The following is a 25008-nucleotide window of genomic DNA, read 5'->3' as shown; positions in this document are numbered from 1 at the left end:
ACCAAAGAGGAAAATTAAGTGGAGATGAATACTAGGAATGGGATTCGGAAGGAAAAAGGTAGAGTGGAAAGACCAAGCTTAATTGATTTGGTCTTCTCTTGGTCTATCAAGGATGTTTTCAACAATGATCTCTATAAAAGCCAGGTACTACTACTATTACTTGACGTGCAAATGATCTAAAAAAAAAACGAGTTTAAACAGATTCATCATGTAGAGCATAATGATGGTTTTTTCTTTAAAAAAAAAAAAAAAAGAAAGAATATGGAGAGGGGTTTTTTCTTTTATTTCCTCAAAATGTATTTGTAATGAGAAAGTGTTTTTATTTTTTATTTTTTATTTTATATCTATGAATATGATATATTCTTCTCCACATAACCCTACTGCAGGAAGGGAAAAAGTTAATTTGTTAAGCTGACAATATATTCTTCATAAGCAATTCCTTTTTTGTCACCTCACTTTCTAGTGAATGATGACTACTTTTGAGGATATAATTTTTGTAAACGTTGATTTAGCAGGAACAACAATTTTTTCATATGAAAAATTCTTGATCATGTTGGTGGGCAGGTGAAGCAGATTCCTGAAACATTCTCCTCAGAAGCAGAATACATGGACTCATTCACCACCCCTCTTATAGAAGAAACTCGTGCCGACTTGTGTTCTAGCATGGAAACACTCTCCGATTCACTTTGTTGTGAAATTGAGTCTATCAAACAATGCAAAAGATTTAAACTTCCCAAAGATTTGTTCTACGCCATTAAATTGACAAAAAGAAAGGCAAAGATGAAAAATGATGATGATGATGAATGTGGAAAAGGAGACATCATTGCCATAACGAACGTAAGACCCAAACGCATCAGTGATCTGGACCGACCAGGAAGACCTTACGTCATTGCTCTTGTCCAAGGGTTCAATGAAGTGGATCTTACACTCTCAACATTGTCGTCAAAACCCATCCTGGTTGAAGACATCGTGGAAAAGAAGGAAAAGAGTGAACGCCTTTTCGCCGTTAAACTGATAAACTTGACCACAAATATTCGTATATGGAATGCGTTAACTGCTGATCCAAAAGTGGGAAACATGAACATCATTCAAAACGTTCTGCACCCCCCATTTGCAGTAAGACAGTTTATCATTGCTTTCTCTTATGTTGCAAATTAGCATGTGATTTTATCTTGCATTCCCCCGTCAAAATATTATATGATTGCAAAATGCTTACATTGGAATAATATGTACATATAAACAGTTACAAGATCTTTTATATCTGTTTCTGTATTTGCAAGCATAACTGTCTCCTATGTCTTGAAGGATGTGGACAATTGTACTTTATGCCACTCTGAAGAAAAATGCGGTGCTTCACCATTTTCAAGTATAAAGGCTAGAGTCTGCTCTTCGGATTTAAATGAATCTCAACAGGCTGCAGTTTTGAGCTGTATTGGTGCTAGAGAATGTCATCATCAGAATACTGTCAAACTGATATGGGGACCTCCGGGGACGGGAAAAACTAAGACAGTTTGTTTTCTGTTACATTCCCTCCTTAAGATGAACAGCAGAACACTTACATGTGCTCCGACAAACATTGCTCTATTAGAGGTTGCAAAGCGGCTCGTAAAAGGAGTTAGTGAGTCATCTGCATACAGAGGATACGGGCTCGGAGATATTGTGTTGTTTGGTAACAAGAAGAGAATGAAGATTAAGGATCATGAAGAGATTTATGATGCTTTTCTCGATCACCGTGTCAAAGTACTTAATAAGTGTTTTGCTCCGAAAACTGGATGGAAATGTAATTTACTTGCCATGATTTCTTTGCTCAAGGATCCAAAAAAACAGTATCGTTTATACTTGATGGAAACAAAAGCGAACAACAACCTAAAAGTGAGGGATACTAGTCCTATAACATCCAAAGACAAGAGGGGCAAGAAAACATGGAAGCAAGTTATTTCCAAAACCTTGAAAGAAAACCATAAGAACAAGAAGAAAGGAAAGTCTTGGCAGAAAGAAAAGCAATCAAAGCATGGAGAAGAGGACGGGGATGATGTATCTGGAAAGAAGGAAAAAAATGAGGATGTTAAGGAGACTATTATTCCATTGACTTTCGAGGAGTTTGTGCGGAAGAAGTTCAATTGCTTTGTGGAATGTCTGTACTTTTGTATTGAGAATTTGTATATACACTTGCCAAGCTCTCTTATTTCACTTGAGGTAGTTGGTAAGATGTTCGGAGCTTATCATTCTCTTAAATATTTTCAGAATTTGCTGTGTAATGTTTCGAAGGAAGTATTACTGAATGCCCACAAACAAGATTCAATCTGCAAAGGTAGTAGCTTTATGAAGTTCAATGCTGAAAGGATAAAGACCCTTCATCTGCTAAAATCGCTTCCTTCAGAATTTCCAGCTCCGAATTCTACAGAGGACTATTCTAAGGACATTAGGGGGATGACTATAGAATTCTGCCTGACGAATGCATGCCTGGTTTTTTGTACCGTGTCGAGTTCTGCAAAATTGCACAAAGTAGGGGCAGCAAACCCTTTTGAACTATTGGTTATAGATGAAGCTGCTCAGCTTAAAGAATGTGAATCGGCCATTCCTCTACGACTTTCTGCTATCCGTCATGCTATACTCATTGGAGATGAGCGGCAACTTCCTGCAATGGTGCAAAGCAAGGTTTTTGAGCTTTACTGTTATAGTCCACTTTTCTTTTTTTTTTTCATTTTTCTGAGATGAAGAATCATGTATAACATTCACTTAGTGAGCTTCATACATTCTAATTAACGATGACAGGTTTCGGAAAAGGCAGATTTTGGAAGAAGTTTGTTTGAGAGGTTGGCTTTGCTTGGCCACGAGAAGCACCTTCTTAATGTTCAACATAGGATGCATCCTTCCATAAGTGTGTTTCCGAACAGGGAGTTCTATGATAATCAGATTTTGGATGGTCAGAATGTTAGATTTGAAAACCATGGTAGACATTTCCTTTCAGGAGAAATGTACGGCTCTTACTCCTTCATAAATGTACCGCATGGAAAGGAAGAGTTTAATAACAAGCATAGCAGAAAGAACGTGGTTGAGGTTTCTGTGATCTCTGATATAGTTGCGAGGCTTTACAAAGGTATGTACAAAATATAACAGCCAAACCAGTTCAAGATGGCTTTTGTCAATACTGTTGTACAAAATTTTCTAATGTACGATCTTAAGATTTATAATTGCGAATAACGTTTTTTTTTTTTAATGTTTCTTTATCATCCTGAAGAATTTCTGCGCACAAGAAAGAAGGTAAGAATAGGAGTGATTTCACCATACAAGGCACAAGTTCATGCAATTACTGAGAGAGTTGGGACAAAATATAGTTCAGACGCTCGAAGTGATTTCTCTGTAAGTGTTCGCTCGGTTGATGGATTCCAGGGCGGTGAAGAGGATTTAATAATAATCTCTACTGTTAGATGTAATGTGAGTGGATCAGTTGGCTTTCTTTCTAATCGCCAGAGAACAAATGTCGCCCTAACTCGTGCAAGGTAATAAATATTTTGATATGCTCAAAATTTAATTGTGGTTCAAGCATCCATAGTTTCATTCCCCACTATCCATATATTTAATTATGTAAATATACTGACAGGCATATGCTTATATATTTTGAGTTGACAATGATGCAGGTATTGCCTTTGGATAGTGGGGAATGGAGCAACTTTAGGTAGCAGTATGTCTGTTTGGGAGAAACTAATCAATGATGCCAAGGAGCGCAGCTGTTTTCACAACGCTGAAGAGGATCAGAATTTGGCACATGCTGTGGTAGCCGCTTTGCTTGAGCTTAACCAGATAAATGTTTTAGTTAATGCAGATTCACTTCTGTTCAAACGTGCCAAGTGGAAGGTATTACTCATCTTTCTAAACTCCTTTTATGGCGATACATGACTTTTTGTCTTCCGAAAGGACAAACTTTTTACTTCACATATGGATTTCTTTTGGAGACAAATACACAATTTTCTCAAAAAAAATTGTTCTAGAGGAAGAATTCAATTCTTACATCGACTATCTGAAGATAGATTTGTAAGAGAAATACTTTACTATCTTATTGAATATTGCGGAAAATACAAATAAATAGGCAGCCAAGTTTAGTTGGCTTATCCGAATAAAAGGAAAGATGATCTCCTAATAAAGTGATTGATTTGAATTTGATATTCAAATAAGAATTTATTGACTAATTCCTAATCCTAAACAATCCCGGATAATCACTAGGATAAGATAATGAAAGATTTGAATATCCTAAATCTTCCAAACTGATTTATCCTAATCAAACCCGATTTAGACCATTCTACCCTAATATGTCGACACTCCCCCTCAAGCTTGGACGTAAATGTCTATGAGTCCGAGCTTGCTTGCTAATTCTTCAAACGCTGGTCCGGGTAGTCCTTTAGTTAGAATATCAAACACTTGTTGCTTCGTAGGAACATATTCAACACTGATTATCCCACTCTCAATTTTTTCTGTAATAAAATGTCTGTCAACCTCCACATGTTTAGTAATATCGTGATGGACTAGATTGTATGCTATGCTAATCGTAGCCTTGTTGTCGCAATAGAGCTGCATAGGAAACTCACACTTAATCTTTAATTCTTCCAGTAGTCATTTTATCCAAATTGCCTCACAAATGCCATGAGCCATAGCCCCATATTCAGCTTCAGCACTACTTCTTGCAACTACAGCCTGTTTTTTGCTACGCCAAGTCACCAGGTTTCCCCAAACCTGAGTACAATACCCGGATGTCGACCTCCTATCTTCTTCAGAACCTACCAAATCTGCATCCGTGTAGATTTTCACCTTCCTGTCGTCGTTCTTCCGGAAGAACAGTCCTCTCCCTGGATTCTTCTTAAGGTATCGTAATATGCGGTAGACTATATCAAGATGTGTTTGGCGTGGTGTATGCATGTATTGGCTGACCACGCTGACCGCAAAGGCTATGTCTGGTCTTGTGTGTGAGAGATATATCAATTTTCCCACAAGTCTTTGATATCTACTTGTGTCTACCAGGTCTCCTTCACCTGAATTCGTCCTTCCTCTTGGTTCAATGGGAGAGTCTATGGGCTTGCAACCGAGCATTCCTGTCTCTTCTAATAAGTCCATCGTGTATTTCCTTTGTGATACGGAGATCCCCTTCTTACTCCTTGCAACCTCCATCCGTAAGAAATATTTCATGAATCCTAGGTCCTTGATCTCGAATTTCCTAGCCATAATCTTCTTAATTTCCTCCATCTCTTGGACGTCATCTCCAGTCAAAATGATGTCGTCCACATACACGATCAAGATTGTAACCTTGTTGTTTGCAGAGTGCTTGACAAAGAGAGTATGATTTGTTTGTCCTTGTGAGTATCCGTGGCCTTTGATTACTTTGGAGAATCTTTCAAACCAAGCCCTAGGTGACTGCTTCAAACCGTATAAAGATTTCTTCAGCTTACACACTATATTGTCATGTTTGTCCTCATAGAAACCAGGTGGAAGACTCATATATACTATTTCTTCTAGCTCTCCATTCAGAAATGCATTCTTCACATCAAGTTGATAAAGAGGCCAATCCATATTTGCTGCTAAGGATAAGAGAACCCTAACAGTGTTGAGCTTCGCAACAGAAGCAAATGTTTCTGTGTAGTCTATTCTGTAGGTTTGAGTGAAACCCTTTGCTACCAATCGGGCTTTGTACCGCTCTATTGAACCATCTGGCTTTACTTTAGCTGTGAACACCCACTTGCACCCCACCACTTTCTTGTCTTGTGGTAGTTCTACTATGCTCCACGTCTCGTTTCTCTCAAGGGCATGCATCTCTTCTAGCACCGCAGTCTTCCATTCTGGAACAGCTAGAGCTTCTTCAATTGTCCTGGGAACATCAAGTCTAAAAAGGTTTGTTGTGAAACCACGAAACAAGGGTGATAGATTATCATATGACACAAATTTGGAAATTGGGTGTTTTGTACATGTCCTAACACCTTTTCTTAGAGCAATGGGGTCATTTAGTCTATCATGGAGAGGCTCGGGATTACCTGAGGATGAAGGATTAGGACTCACCATAGGTTCGGATTCAGGGCAGTCCATAGTGCCTGTGAATTGTTTATTTCCTTGAAAATTTTTCCTCCGAGAGTAGACTTGCAGTTTTGGAGGTGGTTGCGGAACTGGCTGTGAACAAGGCTGGGACGGCTGCTCTGGCTGTGAAGACAACTGTGATAGCGGCTGTGAATCTTCCAGTTCAGTTTCGGTTTGGACTGGAATTGGAATGTCGATACTGGGGGCTGACTGTGGGGTCAAGGCTTCTTCAACTGTTGCTGTGACATCCCATTCCCACACATAAGCTTCGGTATCATTACTCTCCCCCTGAAGCAAAGTGTGGGAATAAAAGGGTATTTCTTCAAAAAAGGTACATCTCGGGTGACAAAGGTTTTTTTGGTTTGTGGGAAGAAACACTGATAACCCTTTTTTGTTGGAGAATATCCGAGGAAGATGGTTTTTATGGCTCCGGGGTTGAGTTTGGAGCGATGTTGGGAATGGACGTGGACAAACGCAGTACAACCAAAGGTTTTAAGGGGAAGGTTGTTTGTGAGGATATTAGAGTGTGGGACTTGAGTTGTAAGGACAGACAATGGGGTTTAAAATTTTAGGGGGCGGCTGGGTAGTCTGTTGATGAGAAAGGCTGCGGTTAAGATGGCATCACCCCATAGATGTTTGGGTACATTCATAGTGAACATAAGGGCACGGGCCACTTCCAACAGATGTCGATTCTTTCTTTCTGAAGTTCCATTTTGTTGTGGTGTTTCCATACAAGAACTCTGGTGAATGATTCCATTTTGATCAAGATCATTACCCAAAGTGGACTGGAAGTATTCACCGCCATTATCAGTTCTTAGAACCGAAATCTTTCTCTGAAACTGAGTTTGAACCATTTTATGGAAGGTTTGAAAGATATGGTTGGTTTCAGATTTTTCCCTAAGCAAGTAAACCCAAGTCACCCGTGTATGGTCATCAATAAACGTGATAAACCATCGTTTTCCATTTAAGGTTGTTACCCTAGCAGGGCCCCATATATCACTGTGAATCAAGGAGAAAGGCATAGAGGTGCGTATGATTTTGGTGAGAAAGGTACACGTGTATGCTTTGCAAATTGATAAATATCACAAGTAAATGAAAAAGTATCTTTATTCTTGAATAGTGCTGGTAACAAAAATTTCAAATAGGAAAAACTGGGGTGGCCAAGTCTATGATGCCACAACATTATTTCTTTATTACTAGAAACCGAAATAAAAGACACTCCTGACACATGTGCTTGTCAACTCTCAGATTCTGAATTCTCAAGGAAATAAAGTCCTTCATAGGCTCTAGCACTGCCAATCGTCTTCCCCGACGATAGGTCCTGAAATTGACACATAGAAGGGGAAAAATTAGCTACATAGTTATTGTCACGAGTGAGTTTGCTAATGGACAGCAAGTTACACTTTAAGGTTGGAACATGTAGGATGGAATGAAGAATAAGGTTTTCTGAGATTTGGATTGAATCTATTCCAACAATAGTAGCTAGAGACCCATCGGTAATTTTAATTTTAGCAGTATTAGAATATTGAGTATAGGAGAAAAAGTGTTTGGAACAACCTGTCATGTGGTCAGAGGCACCGGAATCAATGATCCACGGTTCCTGGGCATGAAGTGATGAGATTAAGGCTGAATGGTTACCATTAAGTGTCGTGGTGCACAATCCTACATTAGAAATTGGATTAGACGGTGGTGTGAGAAGACGATAGAGTTGCTCTAACTATTCCTTGCTTAGTGAAATTGAAGATTCTGCGGATTGTTGTTGTGTGGGAGCATCCATTCCATGCTTATCTTGAGAGGCCTAAAAACCTCTTCCTTCATTCTGCTTCCGAGGAGTCTAGTTTGCTGGTTTTCCATGGATTTTTCAGCAAGTGACTTTGGTGTGTCCAGTTCGTTTGCAATGATCACACCAAGGCCGGTTTCTTCTTTGTTGGTTTTCGTTGTGGAATTGTTGTCCTCGTGCGGCTAAGGCAGAGGCATCCGTGGTTGAGTTTCCAGCATCATTAGGCGTCGAGATAACACCACCATTGGAGGTTCCTAGCATTAATTTCTTTCAGCTCTCTTCCTGCTTCAGTTCTGAAAAAACCACACGAACATCTGGTAGAGGCTTCGTACTTAAGATCCTTCCACGAACATCATCTAAGGTTTTATTGAGACCAAGCAAAAACTTGTAAACTCTATCTCTTTCCAAGATTTCCTTGTATTGCTTATGATCCTCGGCACAATGCCAAGCTGATTCGTCAAGGATGTCCAGTTGCTGCCAATGGCGTGATAGAGTATTAAAGTATTCTGTTACGCTTAATTCTCCTTGACGAAGATCATTCAGAATTCCCTTTAGCCTGAAAATCTCTGACGTGTTTTCCCTGTTGGAGTAACTCCGCTTCACTGCATCCCACATCTCTCTTGTTGTTTTGTAATACATGAAGTTTTCTCCCATCTCGGTACTCATGGAGTTGATCAGCCATGACCGAACCATGCTATTTTCTATCTTCCAAGTTTTAAACTTGGGATCTTTTTCATCCGGTTGTGCAGCATCGCCGGTGAGGTAGTCTTCTTTTCCCTTTCCTTCGATGAACATCATTACAGAATGTGACCATTGGACAAAATTTTGTCCATTGAATTTATGACTTGTGATTTGCTGAAAGGAGGCTTCGAATCCATTGATTTGGATCAGATTGACAGCCCCTGAAGAGGCAGAGGTAACATCGGAAGATGAGGTTTCTTTCCCGCCGGCCATCACGTATTTTGTCATTCCGGTTGGCAGAAAAATTAGGTTTCAGAGAGTGGCTCTGATACCATGTTAGTTTACCAATCTATCCCAAAAGCTTAAGCTGTTAGGAGGTGGGCCAATAATAGTTTTATACTTTAATACTCCCCCTCACGTGTGGATTGGACAATGGGCAATCGTATGGGTAAATTAATTATAAAGCCCAACACGTGAATATTTAAGCCCGAGATACATTAAAGACCCAACACATGATGACAATTTAAATGGGGATAAAGAGTGCAATTACGGGGGTTTGAACTCAGGACCTCCCGCTCTGATACCATGAAGATAGATTTGAATGAGAAATACTTTACTATCTTATTGAATATTGCGGAAAATACAAATAAATAGGCAACCAAGTTTAGTTGGCTTATCCGAATAAAAAGAAAAGATAATCTCCTAATAAAGTGACTGATTTGAATTTGATATTCAAATAAGATTTTATTGACTAATTCCTAATCCTAAATAATCCCGGATAATCACTAGGATAAGATAAAGAATGATTTGAATATCCTAAATCTTCCAAACTGATTTATCCTAATCAAACCCAATTTAGACCATTCTACCCTAATATGTCGACACTATCGATGTAGGTGTGCTTCACTAGTGCGTTCTGGACATCAATGAGAAGAGTTAGAAACAAAGAGCTGAGAAAGAAGGTGCTTTCTTTGTTGGAGAAGCTGTCAAGTGGGTGGCGTCAATCGGAAAAGGAGAGAACACATGTTGTCTTACACAGTGGTGGAAGTTTCTCCCTATTTGTAGAGCATTACAAGGTTAATAAACAGTTGTACCTTGTTTGGGCTGTTGACATTCTCAGGGAAATTTCACATTGCACTCAGGTTCTGAAGGTTTGGGATATTTTGCCATTATCCGATATGCCAAACCTATCGAACCAGCTTGACATTTTTTACGGAAGCTATACAATGGAGCAGATGACTCGCTGCATTCACAAGTCCGGTGATGGGTATGCTCCAATACTTGTTCTCTTTTGTATGTTCTACTCCTTTTTCAAATTTTTTTCGTCTTAAAGTCAAGATTTAAGGTGATCATAGAGTATGAATTTCAAGTAGTTGTTCATGTACTTGAGGCGTGTTTATATAAGTGCAATCATACTCGAAAACATGATACAGAAGTAAGCATAGAAAATAGAGTGCTTGCCAGAGAAAGTTGGTAGCAGCGCCACTTGTCATCGAGTTGGTAGAGACGTAGCTATTCCAAGTTTTGTCCATGAAAACACCACTTGTCATGCCCAAATTCTGCAGGAATTTGTTTGTTCCAATGAAATGGCCAGTGGACTCAAGTTCTCATGAAGCAGATACTGTACAGTTCTTGTCAAGGCCAATGGCTTCGCTAAGTTTAAGGGATGCACCAGAGACATCATCAACAACTAAGAGGTGAGTACTATATGCAAATTCTTAGGACAAGAAACCCTGGATTCTTTCTTCTTTAGAATGAACTTTCATATATTCTTTTTTTTTTTTTTAAAGATTTAAGGAGACATGAGACACGCCATTCCATATGGTGAAATAGACATAATGCATTATATAAAACGTTTGATTATTTGTTCTTTAGAACAAATTTTGAAATTTTTGAGATTGGAAGAGGCATGAAAGATGGCTACCTGTGCTTGTCGAGTAAATCCTTATACTGGTTGAACAACAACAACAAAAAAAAAAAAAAAAAAAATCTTAGTGCTACAGATTCTTGCTGATGTGCAATATAAAAACAGCAGTTATAGTAAACTCTTTTTGGCTAAATAAAAAAATTAGTCTCTAAAAAGAAATGGTTGAAAAACCCTTTCATTGTGTTCAATTTAATCCTTTTTTCATAGTTTTGCATCCTTTAAAGATGAACCTCAGAATGACACTTTTGACTACATACTATCAACTGCAATGTTGCTGATATTTCAAGCATTAATTCAGATTCAGAAGTCACTCAAACTACCAAAAGAGCAGGTCCAATGTGGCTACTCAGACATGGCGAGTTTTGCACAAACACTAATGAGGTAAAGATTGCTTTGCATTTTTTGTAAGAGAATTCAGCATCCAATTTCTCCTTCATCTCTTTCCATCCATCAGGTTCTAAACGGCCCTCAATTTATGAGCTAGCAACACATATTTTGTGGGTGTCCATTTAATTATGTTGGGGGCTAATTCATGTCACCAATGCCGGAATCTCTCCGGTCGGTCCATTATGCAATTCCAACGTTCTAAGTTTGCAATCGTCATTGTCAATTTTGCTATTGTATTTTAAGTTTGCAACATATTATATCGTCACTTTTACAGCTACGATCATACATTTTACCTTCCATCAATGATGCTAGGAATTTTCTTCTGACAGTAGAACTTTCAATTTTGTGGCTGGCAGCCATATGTTACTAGTAATGCAATTTCTTCTTTGTTGATTTTTCAATTTCTGGTTTCTTTTCTTTATTTTGCAGGGGAACTGAATTGGCCTATGTTGAGATTTTTACATATTTTGGAGCTAGTCATGAAGAGTGACACTACCAAACCTGTGAGAGACTTGGTTTGATCTTGTACTACTTGTTAAATGAAACAACATAGTTCCTTATAAGTTGATGTTCTAGTCAAATAAAACATCAAAATTGCTTAAATATGAGATTTAAGTTTGTGGTTGTGATGATTTTTTAGTTATTATTTTCATGCCAAAAGGCTGTCTTATTCTCATAATTGCATAAAATAGCAAAGTTGGTAAGAAGACTTGTGCCAGGATTACCAACGGGTATCAAAATTTTCCACTTACGGGGTTTAAAAATTTTCTTTTTTTTTTTTTTTTTTTTTTTTTTTTTTTTTTTTTTTTACTGAAAAAATTTTCAGCTTGATGTTGGAGCTAATTAACTTGTTCTAAATTGTTTCAATATTGATTTTGGCAATTTTTTAGGCAAACAACGTTTGATAACTGCTTTTGAATTTGTAAAATTGAAAGAAAACATTGGATATTACAAATTCTTGCATTCCATTTGCCAGCATGTGAAGACTCAATTAGCTGTTCTAATGATAAAAAAAAAAAAGTTTCCAATGCGTGGTCACAATTTTTGAGGTTACATCAGACTGAAATCCAGTTGCCAAATTTAAGAGGAACATTTGAAAAAAAGAAAAGACATTATTGTGATACGTACTAAACCATAATTTCAGTCTTATTATATGTTTGAACAGGTAGGAGGTTTGGAAGCAATAATGAATTTCACATGGCAATCGATAGGAGGATATAACAGATGCATAAAAGAAATGAATTTATATTCTCATTAACACACCCCTGAAATTTAAATGCCAAATGCCATATGATGTTGGGTTCTAGTCTCGAATCTCGATATTCCATATATACCTTCTGTTTCTTTGAAATTCATTTTCTGGTCTCTATCCTAGTTTCCAGGGACAGCTGAACTTTCCGAGTAATAATCAACTCATTTCTCATTTTGCTATACCAGGCTTGAAATTTGGAATTCCATGGTCAAAACTGTAGTAGTATGAAGCTTCTTTTCGTAAGGAATTTACCGTAATTGTCATTCCACTCTCTTTGGAGGAAGCAATCGCTTTCATTTTCTGGAATAGCGGTCTACTAGTGCCTTGGCTTTTTCCGGTGCAAAAAACCGTGCCTACAAATAACCACCACAGATTATTAGGCCACACGAAATGTGTAAATAAATTTTCTAACTTCTGTGTATACTCTAAGTGATTTCAACATAAGTAAGGCGGCCAAACTGATATCAAAAGAAAGCAAGTAAAGGGCGGCAATCTAACATTAATAGTATACAGTTTCTTAACACCCAAGTAAGCCTCTCGAGCTGTTAGAATGCCCAACATCTTTGTATGACAGCACAAAAACAACTCTAATGGTGCTTTAGACTGCAAGCTTAATGTACTCACTTGTATGAACATCCGCTCCGCATCTCCAACATTACCATTTTCTTTCAAAATGATTCCCTGAAAAAGAATCAGACGCATAAAACTTTAGTATCACAATATAAATATAAATAAAAACAGGATAAAAAAAAACTAATCAAATAAAATTACAGAACCTTTGCCAAGTAACCACGAAAGTCTTCAGGGTGGCTAGAGATGAGCTGATCATAAACAGATACAGCATCACTAATATGGCCCCAATCCGAATAGGCTTTCCCCAGTAGTAAATCAACCTGAAAATTCATCACATGCAACCAAAAGGAAATAAGAAAATGCTCATTTGACATTTTTATGTCTCAAGAAAAATGTTCAGCACAAAAATTGAAGGCATATCCATCTGGTACTGCTCCTATTATTCGTGTAATAAATACATTGACTATTTAGAGAGAGGGGGAAGGAAAAAAGGCCTATCTTTTCAGAGAAAAGGCAAGACGCTTCCGATACATGACTAGAAGTTAGACCCCACGTTTTAGTGATTCTTACATATATACCATCCTTTTCTGTTTTGATAGTACTTTGTCTGAGTAGTTATGTCCCGTACAACAGAAAAATAGATAGAACTCACTTGAATAGGGTCCATTTTCTGTGTCTGTGTTTCCCCTGTACTGCTTTCAGTTTTTGCATCAGAATTTTCTTTACTTAGGCGCTCCCGGGAGGCAAGAAGGAACTGGACAGCCTATGAGCGAAAGAAAAGAATAAAATACAGTTATATTCCGATCCTTTAGCATCATATTGTTAATTTCAGATACATTAGTTCAGCGTCATTAACATTCAACTTATTGCCTCGAAACTTTTAACATATAATATATACAATTGAAGCTCAGAATAGAATTGTAATTCCTTCAGAAATTCGTAAAGACAAACACAAAAAGCTTGAACCTATCATCTAACTAAAGCTATTTTCTAGAGAGTATAATATATACAATTGAAGCTCAGAGTAGAATGGTAATTCGTTCAGGAATTCGTAAATACAAACACAAAAAGCTTGAACCTATCATCTAACTAGAGCTATTTTCTAGAGATAAGCTTATATTGATTTCCAAACTTTCACAGGCTAATCTATAGTTTAAACATTAATTTTGCAGCAAACTTAACAAAGAATCACTGCAAATATGCAACGTGGTTCCTAATGTGGCAGCAAACCTCATCTGGTTTCTTAGCAGCAAGTAATGCATTTGTGCGGCCACGTAGAACTTCAAAATCAAGGTATTTAGACACCTGTTGCATGATTGTTAACAAAATGTTAAGGAATGACATCATTGAAATTCACGTTAGTGGTATGCTCATATAGTCATATTCCTTGGTCATCAAACTATGCTTCAGGGAATCTTGGGATAAAACTCATCACTAAATGTTCCACAACCACTTTTCACTACGTTTCACGTGGCAATCAAATTAATGTATTTCCTACCTAAGTTGCTTTTAATGTTGGACTAAAAAATCAATACAAGATGAAATGTGAACCGTAAAAATATTACAGCAAACAATTAATCTGAGAAACATGGGATCTAAAAATGTAGATTCACACATCAGTATATGTTATTAAAATTGAGTTAAATAGATAGGGCATAACTTCTAAATATCCTTACTTTAACCATCGTAGCTCAATCCTGTTGGATCGGAAATACTCTCCATAAAATCATTATAATAGTGTCAGCAGAAAAAATAAAATGACAGAAACTATTTGTTCTATAAAAATAAAGGCACAAAGAAACAAGTTACTTAGAGGCAAAGAAAAACTAGTTTTCCCCTCCTCGAATACTAGTGCTATTTTAATTATCAATATACACAAAAAAAGATAAAACTTCAAATGAATCCTTTATCATGTGTTTTCCAAATTTTATACAACAAAACTGGTACACATTGTTCACTGGTATGATAGCTGGGTTCAGTTAATAGGTAAGTTTTGTATTTTGTATCACTAGGCAAAACAGCAATAGGAAAATTCCCTGCAGGAAAAGATAAAGACATACTTTTGAAGAAGTCTTGTATGCATCAGCACTTCCCTCATAATCCTTTAGTTTGTACTTAACTTCACCAAGCAAAAGAAAAACATCAGGATCACTTGGCTTCTCCTGTTTCAGTTTAACACAAAAAGATGAATTCAAACAATTGTTTGAGTAGCTTCTGGTGAATATGATTTATGATTTCAAAAAAGCAACCACACCTTGGTCAAGTCCTCAAGCAGAGAGGCAGCCCGAGTATATTCTCCTAACTCTGCCAAGGTTACAGCAGCACCCTGCATATCCAAAACACATTTAGCATGAACGCTGCAGGAATATAAATGATTAATCAGAACATCATAATAAGTAAAAACTAGCATGATCTTTCCTTAAACTTTTCACAATTCCTGTCATTCTCAATTAGACGAAAAAGTGAAGCTTTCTCGCATGTTTTCTACATATTTCCCTTTTCTTTTTTCTTTATACAATTTAAGAGATGGCCAGAGGTTTGTCCCGCTATCTTTATTTATTTTCTTTCCACAAAGACTTTTGTCTGAAGAAAAAAATACAACCAAAAAACAATATTTTTCCCCTTATTTCAATTATAAATATATATTTGTTCCCTTTTTTGAAAAAAGACAAAAGCTATGGTGTAAGCTCGACATTTTTTTTTTATTTGAGACAGGAAAAAGAAAATGATCCATTTCATATTATTCCCATAACCAACTAAAACAATCCACATATCAGCTTATTTACCCGTTTTACAATGGGAAAACTAAACAGTCAACACATCAACTACTATACCCATTTCTATCTCCATTGAACTAAAAACTAAAAAGCATTACCATCAATTTTAGCTCCTTAGCATCATAACGAATATCAGGAGCACCAAACTAAACCTTTCTACATGGTGGCAGAAAACAGTACACAAGTAAAAGAACAATATCTTGTATAACAGTTTGCTGCTCACCTCAAGAGCAGTTGGATCTTTCGGTGAATTACTGAGCGTTGCCTCATATTCCTTTAGCTGAGTCTGCCATGAATCGTAAGTAAAATATTAGCACCGGTTTGTAGCTCATCTCAAGAGCATTGCCACATGATACTAATGCTTTAATTTCTTCTAGCATATTATCTATGAAGCACCAGAAATTTTTTTATTCTTATGGATGTAGAAATTAGCAATATTACAATATTAAATAACAGGATGTCTTCCATCTAGAAAGACTAGGCTAATTGCTCTACACAACTTCTCTCTCTCTCTCTCTCTCTCCCACCACTTCTCTCCTTGAAGAAAAGAAATTAGTAACTGATAACTGATAGGAATCTTACCTGAAGAATAGTCTTTTCTTCTTTTGACAGTTGATTATCAACAACTGCAGCTTCCTCAGAAGGACCAATACTGAAAACTTGAAGACCACATCAAATGATATCATTTCTCTGGAAAATAAGCAATAATGATATTAAAGAAAGCACTTCAACTGGTAAAAAGAGAATCAAAGAGATGCCCAATAAATCCAAACACTAAAAAGATTAAATTTTTGTAGCAATATACTTATATAGGCTTTCCAAAACAGATAAACCCAAGAGATCTACGAATATTTTGTGAAATTCGAGAAATAAAAAATTATTGAAAAAAGTGAGAACTTTTAAAATGTACATATATGAAGTTGTTTACAATTTTTTTTTTAATAAAATCCTCCAAGGAATTCTTAGTATCAGCCAGAAACCAAAGCATTAGAAAGAAAATCAGTTGACAAAATAAGTAGTAGGATATTAAAGCAAACAATAGTACACATTTTTGGTGCTTAAAAGAAGTTACTCTTGGCCGTTCAACCCCCTTAAAGCAAAAATAAATTTGAGATTGCAATTTATGCGATGTTGGATGATAATCAAGCATCCTTTCTTCCAGAAATATGGAATAAACAATATCATAATACCAAAACACCCCAAAGGGCTACAGGAAATCAGACAAACAGATTCTCATGATCATCTGCAAGTAATCTACACCGTACATAGTGCTAGAAAAACCGGCAAAGCCAATTCCTGATGAGCTTATAAACTTTGAAGCGACCTCATTTGTGCTCATATTTAATAGGAAAGTAAATGTTTTCAAGACTCGCAAAAATTTGTTGGCAGACAAGAAAGCAGGCCCTTGATTTAGGTGATCCTTCCTCTAGACACATAGAAACACACTCTAGATTTGAAGGACAGATTAACTGACAATTATGCCATCACAAGTCCTTTGTGAACAGTTATAGAATTTTGTGGAGAAAGGGGAAGAGAAAGGAAAAGGGGAAGAGTGATTCTATCTTTTTTTATACCCACTAGTTGGATCTTATCAAAAAACTAAAGCAACTTTTGTTACACACAAAAAAACAAAATATCAAAAATAAAGATTACATGATATACGTTTCTCAAACTATACATTTTTATGAAATTGAAATGCATATGTGTGTGTGTGTAAAAGACAGAGGATAGGAAAAAGCAATTAACTATTTTTTTTTCCCTATTTTAGGATCTTCAGTGAATAGACACTATCCAAAAACACGAGCAACTTTTGTTACTTGCAACAACAAAAAAAGTATATATATCAAATGGTATCAAGTATTTCAAATTTAAAAAATGTCTGTGCGTGCGTAAATGTTTCAACGACCATTATTGCATACCTTCCTGTGGGAAGAAAGTCTCCCAATGCAAATACCAAGCCAAAAACCGCGACAGCTACACCTACTCCAATCTATTTGATATTGCGCTTCTATTAGTGATATCCATACAATAAAATATGCTTTTAGAACTCAAATATGAATTCATAGGGATTAAAAGCAAAGACAGTCCGGTCTTACCTTAGTCCCAAGTCCAATTGTTTTCTTCTCTGATTCAATAGGTACATCATAGTCAATTGCTCCAAATTCCTTTTCCTCTTCTACCTTTTTCTGCTCAAGTGCTGCCCTGAGAATGGTGGTTAACACAGACCAAAATTCATAGATGAAATGGAAATCATATCAAATATTACTGCATTTTGCAGTAAATGACCAAATAAATTGTTACCAGAAAAACGCAAGTAAATTACTACACGTAAGAAATCAATAACTAAATAACTAATAGAAATGCTTCAACGAAACCAGTTCAAACTGACACATGGATAGATCAAAGGAAAATACCAAAGGACGCTCAAAATGAACAGAGGTTTTTCTGACGTAAGAAATCACAAAAGTAACAGATGTCAACGTTATTCAGAATGTTCTAATGGGACAACAGGAACAAACATGGTCTCTTTGAATTTGCAATGTCCCTCCCAAGAGAATGACATAAGGAGAAAGGTCCAAAAATTAAATTTAACCCTTGAGAAAAGATAGTAACAGCAAAAACTAAAAACTCTATACCTTTTAATTGCTTTCAGTCGCTCCTCAAAATCAACGTCTATCGAAGAATTCTTAGATTTCCCACCAAACTGAGACCTTAAACCAGGCGCTTCTGCAAAGATAAATTCTTGTTGAGTTCAGCAGAACCAAAAACCAATATACGAAAAATGAAAGAAAATAGAAGCACCTTATCCATATAGGAGAAGGGACAATATTTGTTTATTTTATTTTACTTTGTTATTTTTATCATTTTGATCTAATTTCAGGTCTTGAACATACTTCTATTGTTTTTATTGTTAATCTAAATAGATTAGTATGAAAAAAAAAAAAAAAAAAAAAAAAAAAAAAAAACAACAACTATGGTACGACAACTAGTTTTGAAAGTTTTAAGATAGAAAATTATAAAATCAAGAAAACTATAGTATGACTCGCCCGGTGTACGCAAGAAGTGTGAAGTTAAAGAAGTAAACACAGAGGAATCGAACAATCAACTTACGAGCAGGCTCGCTTCCGGAACGTCTAGCTGCCGATTTCCTGCAACAAGAAATGATAACAATTACAAAAAGAAGTATTGAATTGCAATGTACAGATAAATAATTATGCACAAATTTTCATCAGAGCCCCAATTGATGATAATGTCTGAAAAATGTACATGTTTCAAAATGTGACGCACACATATTTCTCACAAGTTTGGCCAGAACAAACTGTTACTCCGAAACTTCACAGAAGTTCATTATTCCAGAAATTGAATTTTTCTTTTTCCCTTAGTTTCATTTACGTTATAACTTATCCAAAACATAACTAAATTCGTAGGATATTAAAATTTCACAACAAGGCACAATCATAAATATGAAATTAGAAAGTACCTTTGGTCTATTACCAACCCCTTGTTTTTCTTGCCCTGAAAAGTAACAAATTTGAAAATATAGTTTTTTGACCAAAAAAAAAAAAAACAGACAAATTAGGAATAAATGGAGTGTTTTTTGTTGTTCTGAAAATCCTTACTTTATTGGTTTTGTTGTTGTCGTTGGTGTTGGGTCCGAAACCACGCTTGGGATTGGAATTTGAATTGGAATCAGAGCATCGAATGGGATTCGGAAGCAAGACGAAACGACTTGCCGTTGCGATTGACATTTACGCCTCGATTTGTTTTGTGCAAAGAAAAGAATAGAATTTCTCGGTGTTTGTTCTTTCCGATGCTGATTTTTTCGTTGATAAAGATTTCAAGCAACGTATCCCTTCCTCAAAATAATAATACCTTGAAATGAAAGAAATTTCAACAACGAAATTGGGATTTTGTAGGCCTGACTCGGGAAAAAAATTGAAGCTTACGAAGAAGATGAAAATCTTTGGACAATTCTCTTTCCTATCAGTGTAGGGGTGGGGCCCCCATATCTGAAAGGCGCCTTTGGTTATCCACCTCTAGCTCATGGATATACTAATTTTTGAGATAAAAAAATACTGTAATAAAAACGTAATTAAAAAAAGTTTAATGATATAAATTTTTAAAAAAGATTTAATTTTAATTTTAGTTTATTATTTTATAAAATTTTTGTTTCGTAAGAAAAATAATTAGCGTACATTTAGTTTAAATATTCATGTCATGATTTTTGACTCATTACAGTATTTTTTTCTCATAAAAAAACACACATAAATTAAAAATAATTTTGAATTCATTAATCAAACGTTCTCTTAGTGGGTCAACATTATACTACAATTAATGAAATATATTTGAGAAATTATTTATGAGAGACAATTAGCCAGATAAATATTTACAAGAGTCTCATTTGTTTTTATAATTGGAGGAAATTACTCTAATTAAATAAGCACATTATCTATATTAAAAATTAAAGAAGTCTGAAAAATAAAATAAGCCTCATTATTTGTCTCTTAAAATATGATTTATCTAAGAACATCAAACTCATTATAATTAAAATTATTAGCTTCTAGAACTTAAAATATTATCAATGCATCAGACTCTACTTCATAGAGATTTAATCCTCATCTCTAGTCCAAACTAAACTTAAAGGCTTCACCTTAAACCTCACGAACAGTGAAAGCACCATCTAACTTTTTATTTATTTATTAACCAATGTGAAAGAGATTCTGTTAATCATTTAGGGATTGTTTAGTTAGAGAATTTATATCCCAATTTAAATCATAATTCATAATTTATTATAATATTTTTTTTCATAAAAAATACACATAAATTAAAATTAATTATAATCTTATAATTCTAATAATGAACCAAGGTCTACTTAGTTAATAATTACTGGGAAAAAACTGGGAAAAAGAAGTAAGTCATTGACTATTTTCTTTAAAAATAATAAAGTGGCTAGCAGAAGGGGGGGGGGTTTTTTTTTTTTTTTTTTTTTTTTTTTTTGCATTTTCCGCAAAAATGTAGAGCATTTCGTCAGTCAATTGGTGTTCATTAGCTGTTGAACTAACAAGCCTCCATGAAGATTAGACGATTGAATTTATCCAACAGAAAACCCAACCCTAAACCAAACCCCATTATCACCCCTCCGCCAGATGGAGAAACATTCCATTGTCACCAGCCATAAATAAATCCTTAAATTCAACAACTCGTGAATTTTTCTCAACTAAAAATAATTCTTCCCATTTATATTTCCCCAAACAAACTGGAAAGAAGAAAGGGGCTTCAAAACAAACCCATCACTAACAGAATCAACCCAAAAAGACAAGAAACGAAAAGCAATTTCCTCAAAAATCGAGAAATCTAAGAATGAGAATCGGAATCCTTAGTAACAGTCCTGACAGAGCTCCAAATCTGAGAAACAGCACCAACAAAGTGCGGGAGAACAGAGTCGAATCCCTTGAGAGCGAAGCCGGAGGCGAGTCCGATAGCAAACGTCTGGACATAGCCAGGCTTGGAGTCGAGCTTGGCGTCGACGACGGCAAGGCGGGAGTTGGTGGAGTCGAGCTTGCGAGAGGCGTCGAGGAGGAGCTTATCCTTCTTGGCTCGGCCGGAAGAGATGACTCTGAAGAGCGCCGACTGGAGATCCTCAATCACCTTCACGCTCGCCTCTCGGGAGTCGAGCCCTTGGGATTCGTAGTGCGATATCAGCTCCTGCGGGCTCGGCAGCTTTCTCTTCTGGCTTTGGCTCTGAGGGAGGGGTTTTGGGGTTCCTGGCTTCTCCATTAGAATTTTCAATTTACAGACAGAGAAGAATGCTAAGGGCTGTTGTCACGAGCAAGAAAGAATATATACAACGAAGAAATTCCCTTCCTTCGCAAAATCAAAATTTCGTCGAGACCCCTGTATTTAACTCTATTTATTTAAGTTGAGACATAACATGATTATAATATAAAAAAATTACAGAATTTACTCTTAAAGTACATAAAACTAAATTTTTACACCTATTTTTGATTAATACTCTTTTATTAGTATAGTTATTTGACTAAAAAAGTTATTAATCAAGAGTAAAAAATAAAAATCCTGACTCATACACTTTTAAGAGTATTTGTAAGCCACAATGCCCAACCCGGCGTTGTTGCGACCCACCCCAAGGCTCCACATTGTCTCTTCGCTCCGCCCCCTGCGTAATGCCATGGGCAATTGCACCCCGCACAAGAGCTTGCATCAACTACCTCGCACAATGTTGAATCTCTCCAAGATACAATGGATTGTAGGCCCTGTTCATTTTACCGATTCGAGTTTTGCTGCAGTAAATGCTATCAGATGCAATCACATCTAATTTTTTTATTACAGATTAAAGCTCTTACATAAAGTCACGTCTCAACTCGAATTAAAACTTGAATCAGTGAACTAAACGGGCCCGTAGTTTATTTCCTTTTTGTTTTTTTAAGATTATTGATGATTTTATAAAATAAGATGTAATCTATTTAGACAATGAAATAGATGGGTTTTTTTTTATTTTTATTTTTTAAAAACAGAATTGATAAAATTTTATTTTGGTTTTTTAGCAAAAGGATTGAAATAAGTTATTAGTATAAATTTTCCATTTAAATGTAATTGTTAAATTTGAGTTTAGAGAAAATTAGTAATAAATTAGAGAATCAGTGCTTCTAAAATTAATTTGATAATTTTTTATGATTTTTTTTAACAAAAGGGAGGGTTTTTTTTTTTGGGGAGTGGGCAAAATAAAATAGGAATAAAATCATTTTGATACTATGTGTTATAGCAAAACATGATCTTGGTATCCTGTGTTTTTAAGTTTTGAATAGTATTAGAAAGGTGCCTTGATGTTTTTAAAAACATCTTATTGGTATCTTGAAGCTTATTTTTGAGACGTAAAATGACCTTAGTACCATGTTATTTAATTAATTAAAAACTAATAAATCTAGAAAAAAAAAATCATTAACTCTTTTATTTTGTTATTTTTTATAAATATTTTAATGTTTTAAAATATTTTCATATTTTTTTAAATATTGATTTCTATTTTTATAATAAGAAGGGTAATTTAGAAATAACATGTTTCAAAAATCAGTTTCAGTGTATTAAGAAAATATTTTTAAAATTATTGAAGTGTCATTTTAATATTATCAAAAACACAAGATACTAAAAATATGTTTCATTATAACGTAGGATACTAAAATAATTTTAATCTCAACAAAATATTACGAGTATAAGGGTCACACAATCTCTTTTTTTTTTTAACTGAATAAGGGTAAGAATATTAATTTTATATTTATAAGTGGAAGGTTTTTGTATGGAAGGAGGGATATCTTAGGCAAAAAATATTTGACGGCCAAAATACAAAAAAAAATTTCTTTGTTTATGGTCCATTGATGGATGTAAGTGTTGTTGTGACTCTTTTTAAAAAGTCGGAGGGCTGTTCATATAAATTGTTTCAGTAAAGGGGATCTATTTGTAATATATGCAAAACACAAAGAGTGTCAATATAAAAATCCCTCTACCATATGTAATATCTTTTTATAACATTATTTTAATAAGGAAGTTTTTTTAAGATGATTAAAAAAAATGAACTATTAATAATTTTTTATTTTTAGTCTTAAATCTATCATAAAAATTATTTGTTTTACATATTTTTTTAATCTAATATGATTTTAACTTAATTTAATAATTAGAAATTGACACTACTCTAGCTTACTAAAAAAAGTCCTCTTAATAAATGCCACAATTTTTATTTAAATGGAAAAATCACAATTTTAAAAAAGGAATAAATAATATCAATCATAATTGATTAAAAATATATGAAAATATATTTGATGTCATGCCATCATTCCGTTTGTAGTATAGATAGAAAGGATGCTTTGAAAAATTTTACATAATTCAGAAGATAAAAATGAACTCTTTTCAGAGTTTACGGTCCCGTTCATTTCGCTGATTCGAGTTTAGAATTCGAGTTTTTTTACAGTAAAAAGCTCTCACAAACAATCACATTTAACTTTTTTACTACAGTAAAAAGCTCTCACATAAAATCACATCTCAACTCGAATTAAAAACTCGAATCAACGAACTAAACGGACCCTACGTGTATATAGTTGAAAGAGAAAAAAGAAAAATATCCTAGAAATAGAAACTTCTTAGATGTTTAATCATCAATATTATCTCATAAATTGTTACACTTTTTAACTATAAATAGTCAGATGTCCATTAAAAAGATTATCAAAATTACCCTCAATGATACCTTAGTAAATTACTAATGCAGACAATTACCAACCGCCGACTTCGATCACTGATCACTTAAACCACCATTAAATTATCGGTGATGTTTCTAGCACCAAAAAAAAAAAAAAAAAAAGGTTAATCAGTGATGTATCACAAATTTGTAAACTAGTGATACACGATATGTTCCTACTTCAACAAAGCTTGGATCATTTACTTGAAAAAAAAAAAGCTTAAAAACGATCATTTTGCACATATCCCACGAGAGTTCTTGAGTAGCTCTCAATCGTCTAAAACTCCTCCTAGTTGTTTAAAACAACGTTTTGCATAATGCTTTCACCCCGCCACTGTCACAAAGGTAGTCTTCAACTCTTCATATTATTCCGAGTCTTCCCATAACAAATCTGCCCTATATTCACATTATACCAACATTTACCGATCAGAAATAGATAAATCCGACTTAAAAAGAGAGAATTTCTCCTAAAATCTGGCCTATTAGTAGTCTTAATTTATGATTGTTAAATCAAATTAAAATCACATTATATTAAAAAAATCTTATTAATAGTCTTAATTTTTAACTCTTAAATATAATTAAAATCATATCAAATTAAAAAAAAATATATAACAAATATATTCTAATACATATTAAAAATAAGAACTATCGGTAATACATGAACCAGCGGAGAAAGTCCCCAAGGAAAGCAAAAGAAAAAGATGCCCACACACCTCAACTAACTGGCCCATCTTCTACTGCTGCTGGTGCTGCTCTCTCTCTCTCTCTCTCTCTCTCTCTCTCTCTCCAGATCTGCTCCTGCATTTTCGTTGGGTTGGTCTTCATAACTGGGTTCCTCTCTAGCAGTTGGTTTCCTCCCTCTTGTCGTGGAGTTTCTCCTCATCGCCCTTGTTTGGAGTGAGGCTGCCTAACAAGTATTTTATCATCATCATCATCATCAATGTCCCGCTTGTAGTTTTACAAGTTGGGACACATACAACTTGTTTTTGTTTTTGTCCTTTTTTTCATTTTTCAAGGACTATACTTGATTAATTGCTGCATAATGAAAGGGGTAAGGAAGGCACTAGACAAGACTCAGGTGGTGAAAAAGTCATGCACTCCTGAGTAATGGCCGAACGTGATTTTATACAAGTATATTTCAGAGAAGTAATGCTTTTAAAAGTTTTATGGGGGTTGAAAAATTCCAACCTTATCTCAATTATCATATTTCTCTATAGCAGTACTATTGTGTTATACCTCCTGTCTGGCCGGTACGGATCACCTTATATTTCCCAAAGTGGGTGCTAAAGAAGCTTATGGTTTCTGGATCTCCAGAGGCATTTGATATGG

At 35.2% G+C, this 25008-nt stretch overlaps 3 protein-coding genes across 4 annotated transcripts; 1 reads left to right on the top strand and 2 right to left on the bottom strand.

Moving 5' to 3' along the window:
• Positions 1-24: 24 nt before the first annotated feature.
• On the top strand, positions 25-11280 carry LOC21384972 (helicase sen1). The gene is made up of 10 exons (XM_010090448.2): positions 25-144; positions 565-1116; positions 1306-2658; positions 2776-3100; positions 3242-3503; positions 3642-3858; positions 9418-9788; positions 10087-10218; positions 10747-10829; positions 11265-11280. Exons 1-9 carry the CDS (start codon positions 25-27, stop codon positions 10823-10825), a joined length of 3411 nt encoding a protein of 1136 aa, XP_010088750.2. The 3' UTR covers positions 10826-10829; positions 11265-11280.
• Positions 11281-12064: 784 nt separating this feature from the next.
• LOC21384970 lies at positions 12065-19437 on the bottom strand. 2 transcript variants are annotated; one of them, XM_010090446.2, is made up of 15 exons: positions 19058-19437; positions 18919-18953; positions 18549-18586; positions 18074-18164; positions 17534-17639; positions 17357-17427; positions 16020-16089; positions 15661-15723; positions 14915-14986; positions 14721-14822; positions 13891-13965; positions 13313-13423; positions 12864-12980; positions 12712-12768; positions 12065-12440 (listed from the first exon to the last, which is right to left on the bottom strand). In XM_010090446.2, the coding sequence occupies exons 1-15, from the start codon at positions 19184-19186 to the stop codon at positions 12381-12383; spliced, it is 1197 nt and encodes a 398-aa protein (XP_010088748.1). In that variant the 5' UTR covers positions 19187-19437; the 3' UTR covers positions 12065-12380. The 2 variants fall into 2 exon arrangements, with proteins under 2 accessions (XP_010088748.1, XP_024029198.1); XM_024173430.1 differs by lacking the exon at positions 13891-13965.
• A 1214-nt stretch (positions 19438-20651) lies between these two features.
• LOC21384969 lies at positions 20652-21234 on the bottom strand. Its single transcript, XM_010090445.2, has one exon. It carries the CDS (start codon positions 21213-21215, stop codon positions 20793-20795), a length of 423 nt encoding a protein of 140 aa, XP_010088747.1. The 5' UTR covers positions 21216-21234; the 3' UTR covers positions 20652-20792.
• Positions 21235-25008: the final 3774 nt, after the last annotated feature.

The sequence above is a fragment of the Morus notabilis genome, unplaced genomic scaffold, assembly GCF_000414095.1.
Source record: "Morus notabilis unplaced genomic scaffold, ASM41409v2 Scaffold5681, whole genome shotgun sequence".
NCBI lineage: Eukaryota > Viridiplantae > Streptophyta > Magnoliopsida > Rosales > Moraceae > Morus > Morus notabilis.
The sequence above is the reverse complement of the archived record's forward strand: the minus strand, read 5'-3'. Positions and strand labels throughout refer to the sequence as shown.